We start from the raw sequence: 6,640 nt of genomic DNA on the forward strand, positions 1-6,640 counted from the left end.
TGCAGCAGCAGCAGCAGCAGCAGCAGCAGCAGCAGCAGCAGCAGCAGCAGCAGCAGACTGAAGTCCTCCCAGCCTCCAGCTTCAGACCCACCATCTGACTCTGATTATGTAATGAGAATATTCTACATCCAAATGAACCATGGAGCTCAGAGCTGAATCTACAATACATCTAAAACACACAGACACTGGATCCACGTCCTGTCCCTCACACAGCATCTGGCTGGCTTTGTCATTTAATTTTCAGCGGCCACAGTTACACGTTTAATAATGTTCAATCAGGCCTGACTGAGAAGATAAATACAAAGTTTGAGGATAAAGGATGATGAAATGTGTTCAGCAGCTTCAGCTCCACCATCTGACGTCTCCTGATCAGATCCTCATGATCCTCTGTGTGAACCAGACGCTTCAGAGCTGCTGGAGGGTTGATTTTTCCACTTTGATAGAGCCAGGCTAACGACTCTCATACATGATTGATTGATTGATTTTCTTTTATTTAAGTGTCGTGCTTCACTCAGAAGCCCAGCCTATATGGACTTACAAGACACTGTTGCACACAATACAAAATCATGCTCAAACATACAACAACAAACTACACATTAGAGTAAATCAGGAATACAAAGTCAAATCCAAAACCAGGCACTTCCAAAATATACCCCTTAAATTATGTATCAGTTAAACAAAATATGCTGCCTTCTGTTCCAGGCCTTGGAAATAAAACTTGCAGTCTTAAATACTTCAGCATTAAAGAGCCATTTCAATTTGTGGCCATCATCAACCCAGAATAGCTCAGGTTTTTGGTTTTGCATGGCTTCAAATAAAGGGACCCTCAAATCATCATACAGGGTGCAATAAAACATAAAATGAAATTAATTTTCAACATCTTTTAAATCACAAACATTAGACTACTACACTTCAAGTCTTGATGCTAAGCTAACAGGAAATGCTACCCATAGGAACTGAACCATTGGATGTCCAGAGGTGGATATGGGGAACACGGAAAAAGGGGATTTTGCCCAAAATGTTGGAATATTGCTTTAACTCCAGCCAGTCAAAGTCTGTTCCCCTCCTGTTAGAACTGGGTTCTCTGTAGAACCGCCTCCACAGCTGCAGGAAGAACCTGCGTTCTGCAGGGGTTAGATTCAAGGTTTTCCAGCACCCATAAGGACCCTGGCTGTCTGGATGGTGTTGGTGTTGTTGTTGTTGTTGTTGTTGTTGTCGTTGTCGTTGTTGTTGTTGTTGTTGTTGTTGTTGTTGTTGTTGTCGTGGAGGTGCTCTGTGTATTTCTCTGCCTTCTGTCACTTTGAGTAGAACTGATTCTTTAAGCGAGGTGGACTCCCTCGCCCGTCTGTGAGTTTCAAGGTTCGGGCTAAAAACAATAATAATAATAATCTGCAAATGGTGAATCCCGGAGCCAGACGCCCACCCGCCTCCAGACAGCAGATTAGAGCAGCGGATTAGCCAATCTGGCCCCAGACTCCAGGCAAATCTCATCACAAGTTTTGGAGAAACGCTGACAGGCAGACAGTCTGCAGCGAGGAGCGAGTGTGCTGTGTGAACGCAGGGGGCCCGCAACCTCCCGGGGCCCCTGGGGTGGCCCTCCTGAGCACCCGGGCCCCAGGGTGGCCCTCCTGAGGCCCCGGGCCCCAGGGTGGCCCTCCTGAGGCCCCCAGTCCTCAGGCTGACCCTCCTGAGGCCCCGGGCCCCAGGGTGACCCTCCTGAGGCCCCGGGCCCCAGGGTGGCCCCCAGGTGGAGTTGTTCCTCATCCAGTGAGGGTGTAAGGACAGAGGATGTTGTATTTTTCTGTAAAGCCCTTTGAGACAAATTTGTAATTTGTGATTCTGGGCGATATAAATAAATAAAATTGAAATTGAATTGATGCTGAATCATCAGATTTCTTGTATTATTTCTTGTATAACTATTTTAAAACATTTTTAAATTACAGTGAAATGAAACTTTTCCAGAGGAGGCCCTGCAGGAGCCTCAGGGGCCCCTGGGGGTCCCTGGACCCCACTTTGAACCCCCTGCAGTGGAAGATCACAGCTGCTCTCATCTGCTGAAGCTGCAGCCTCATGGTGACCCAGAAACCACACACACACACACACACACACACACACACACACACAGTGTTCAGATTGATTTGACCAGCTCTCTCTGTGAGTGAAGTGACACAGTTTGAACTCGTAGACTGAGGCAGGAATCATCGTGTGGTTTGGATTTGACATTTCAGGTTTTTTCTTTTCTTTCTGTTCAGACTTCCTAAAATCCGGATACGACAAAGACCGGATCTGAACGCGGCCTGAGATCTGGCCTGCAGTGTGGACAGGGCCTGTGGTGACGGCTGATCTGGTTCCCAGCCAGCAGAGACAAACCCATCAACAAAACCAGAAATACAACAAGGGGAAAGAGCAGATTTGATAAAACAAGAGCAAAACATTTCCATAAAAACAGCGCTGACGTTCCTGAACCGGATCTGGATCTGGATCTGGATCTGGTTCCTGCTGAGGTGACGCTGTGTGAACGCTCACAGCACAGTCGCAGCCTTGTCCTGCAGTGTCGGCGGCCGCCACAGGGAGGCGTCACACTGGAAGCCTAACAGACATCACACCTGTTACCATGGCAACTACTCCAGAAATGAAGACCAGGGAGCTGCTGTTCCATTCGCTGTGATGATGATGGTGTTTTCTGTGGCTCAGCATCGTGTGTGTGAGCGTGCTGCCTCACACCTGTCCACACCGACCAACCAGCTACAGGTCCACAAAGTAAAATCAAATCAAATACAATCAAATCAAATCAAATCAAATGAATCAAAATCAGAATCAGGTCGGGTTCGGTGGCCGTGTGAACGCAGCGCCAAGCCACCGCCTCACTTCCTGTTTCTCTCCCATTCAGTTTCTATCAAATTACAAAGCAGCATCTTTTATGCCTGAGCCTCAGTCTCTCTCTCTCTCTCTCTCTCTCTCTCTGTCTCTCTGCCTGTGTCTCTCGCCCCTCCTGTCTCAGGGTGTCAGGTGTCTCTCTCTCTCTCTCTCTCGGTCTTACCTGTCTGCAGGTTCCTGGGCGAGGCAGGTAGACGACTGCAGCCGCAGGAGGAGAGAGAGCAGGCAGCAGACCTTCCACCGAGCGGCCATCGCTACGACGCCAACACACACACACACACACACACACACACACTCACACTCTCTCTCTCTCTTTGTGTTCAGTGCTGCCCTCTTCCCCCGTCAATCCCTCGCTCTCTTTTCATCTCTCTCTCTCTCTCTCCGTAATCTGCTCTGATGACAGACCCCCCCCACCCCCCCCATCTAAATCCCCCCTGAGGGACTGGTGCATCAGCCAATCAGAGGAGAGATGTGGTGGGATGCCCCGCCTCCCTCACTCTTTCCGTTTTCCTCTTTATTTTTGTTTCTACTTTATTTTTTCGATACATATCTCATTATTGACTTTTTTAAATCGGGCTTTGTGTTTTAAAAAAAGCATCTAAACTGTTTTAAAATTAGTTACGGCTGACTCCTCTTAAAGCAGCTTTAAACTTTGCCTGATATTGTTTTATTATTATTTTTTTTAATTATCTTTTTTTTTTTTTATTTGACTTCCTTTTACCCCCTTTTGCTGTGTAAAGCACCTCGAGCTTTATTTAATGCACGAAGAGTGCCATGTAGAGATCATTATTATCATTAATATGACTATCATTATTATTATTATTATTATTATGTAAACTGAAAAACAATGATTTCTAAATTCCTCAGACCTTCATTCATGTATTAATGAATGGATGAATGAATTTTGCCAGCTTGTCCTCAGCCCTCTCTTTACACAGAAATGAAGTGACGGACTCTGTGTCGGTGCTGCTCGTCACCTCTGCCTGACGTCTGGAGCCTGAGCAGACGTCTGCATGGCCTCAGTGTGACAAGGTGATCTAGAACATCATGAAAATAAAATACAGAAAAAAAACTCACATCAGAACAGGCTCAACATAAATTTCTCAGAATACTAAAACGCAGAGACAGAATCTAAAAGCTCCTTAAACGATGTTTGATTGGGTGGTGTGTGTGTGTGTGTTTCCTGACTCTGTCCACCAGGTGGCGACACAGACAGACAGACTGCAGCTGTTGGTCAGGAGCTCAGGATCTCCACAGATGTATATTGACTTTTTCCCTCAGAGTTCCCACGATTAAATTTATAAATTAAACAAATAATGATCACAATTTCATGAGGAAAAACTCCAAAAATCAGTGATTACAGTCAGAAATGTACAAGGGAAAAAAAAAATCCCAAAACACTTCTACTTCTCTTTCCCCTCCTCTGTGTCGGCGGCTCCACCTGTGCTGCCCCCTGCTGGCCGTGTCTCAGGCCTGCAGCTGATCCCCTCAGCAGATTCTACTCTGACATGGGATTCAGGAACAAGGAGATCCTGCTGATCTGAGCCCAGAATCAGCAGATTGTTTTCTTCTGAATCGGCCCAAGTCACAGCAACGTCTCTTCAGAGTCCAGATGCTGAGGAGGAGGTTGGGGTTCTGGACTCAGACCAGCAGGATTTCCTTCAGACTGGATCCCACAGGAGGAGAACTAACTGGTTTCACTGTTTTTTTTTCCTCCGAAATTTGTGACAGAATTTTCGAGTTTTGTTTCTCAAAAAATTAGACTGTTTCTCCTTGTAAATTTAAATCTTCAATCTCAGGGAATATCCAAATTTTTTCTCATACATTTACATTTTCATTTCTCATACTAGTCCAGTAATTTTAGGTCAAAATTGGGGCTATAGTAACCTTTTAATTCAAGGTTACTATATGTATATTTAATACCTTTTAATTCACTGTTTAAATATCTGTTCTGGCATTTATTCCTTATATTCCTTATTAGCGCATATCAAATCAGATAATGTGTGATATGCATGTGTAAACAGAATAATTCAAAGAACTTGTAATTGACTTTTTTTCTTGTCTTTGTGTGTGTAATCAACTTGTGAATTTTTATAGTGATATCTGAAAGTCAAATGTTGAACCCCTTTCCCCTGTGTGTTAAAAACAGTGTTTTTTGGTAATATATGGTCATATAGAGGTGATTTTCAAAACTTTCCACCACTGGGATTCCTTGGGACGTTTTTTTCCCCTCACTCAGGAAAAACTGAGGATACAAAATCAGTTCAGTTTGCTTCTCTTGCAATTTGTCCCAGGTTTTTTCATAAAATGACTGGACTAGAGAGAGGCTGTGACATCACAGACCCACTCACGGCCCGCATTACCGGTATCATATGACGTAGTAGAGCAGAGGCTTTATATGGGAGCTCAGACCAGTGACAGACAGGTAAATGTTTGTGTGAACATTTGCACATAATGCACACACTATTTCAAATGTCTTGTTTCTTTTCTATTTGTTCTAATCTAATTCTTGACTGACTGGATGGCTCTCAGCTCCATGTGGCTCATGAGGAGCAGCTGGGAAAACCCCGGGCACGCTGCTGCTGACAGCCGCAGGAGGTGGGAGGTAAAACCTGCAAACTGCACAGGTACATGTTGTATGCAGGTACAGTGTGTACAGGGTTCACTCACTGAGCAGCATCATGGCTCTACTTCCTGTCAAGACTTCATAAAATCTCCAGTTTTACATTTCCCGAGTCAAAATATGCCTGTTTCAGAAAATAACTTGGACACAGAAGGAATTGTGGCTGGAACATGAGCCTGGTCTCAAACTGTGGCTCAAACTGAGAGCCTTCATCTGAGCAGCCCCCTGTCCCACAGGCTGATAGGACCCTTGAGAGTTTTCCCAAAATGCACTTTTTCCAGTTTTCTCTGATGAATGATCAGAAAACATACGACACCTCCAGGACACCAGCGCTGGTTTCTGTTCCTCTGAGTCACAGACATTCAACTGCTCCAGTTTTACTGCTCAAACTTTCATTCTTCCCAACATACTGATGCTCAAAGTCAGAAAAAATCATGTTGAAGAAAACCAGATTTGGTTTAGGATTGTGACGCCGAGGATGGATGTAAAACTGACTCGGCTGCAGTTTTGAAGAGCTCAAGTTTGTTTTTCAGCCCTGAACATCTCATGTGGCTTCCTCTGTTAGGAATGAAGTTAAGAGGCTCAAAAACACCAGGAAAAAAAAAAAAAAACGTGAATAAAAAAAGCAGGAAATTTGGAGCGACCCGTATGAACTTTGAGGAGCTGTGACTCAGAAAACAGACAGTGTGAAGGATTTGCACGGCTTCACTGAATGGGAAACTTTGATGTGTGTGAATATAAAACATGGTGCAGCTAAAAATAATAATGATAAAAACCAAAAGAAGGCCAGTGGTTTGGCTCATCTGGATGTTTCTGTCACAGGAAGAGACGAGCAGTTCTCCAAAACCAAAAATATCACAAAAACTAAGTAAGAAAACATTTTTAAATGATAAAATATGAAATGAGGCTTTGAAAGTGAATTAAAACTAAACTAAAACCGAAAAAGCTTAAACTAATGAAAACTACAGAGCTATAACTTTACATGAGACCTGCTGCAGAAAAGTGTGTTTGCACCATTTCCCATTTCATTCAAAGAAAGAAAGGAGGTTTTATGTAGCACGTCTGCATTTTTGCATTTCTCATCATTTCCAGGTCAAAACGTCCGGATCCAACAGAACAGAGCTGAGCCAGCAGGCAGAG

The 6,640-nt window shown here is 44.2% G+C and overlaps 1 protein-coding gene across 1 annotated transcript in view; it reads right to left on the reverse strand.

Moving 5' to 3' along the window:
• Positions 1 to 3,182, reverse strand: part of LOC115359520 (V-type proton ATPase subunit S1-like) — an 11,019-nt gene extending 7,837 nt beyond the window's left edge. Inside the window, exon 1 of the mRNA XM_030052052.1 lies at positions 3,041 to 3,182. Within this exon, the coding sequence (XP_029907912.1) occupies positions 3,041 to 3,129 (89 nt within the window). The 5' untranslated portion in view covers positions 3,130 to 3,182. The remainder of the gene's footprint in view (positions 1 to 3,040) is intronic.
• Positions 3,183 to 6,640: the final 3,458 nt, after the last annotated feature.

Source organism: Myripristis murdjan, chromosome 5 (assembly GCF_902150065.1).
Source record: "Myripristis murdjan chromosome 5, fMyrMur1.1, whole genome shotgun sequence".
Classification (NCBI taxonomy): Eukaryota; Metazoa; Chordata; class Actinopteri; order Holocentriformes; family Holocentridae; genus Myripristis; species Myripristis murdjan.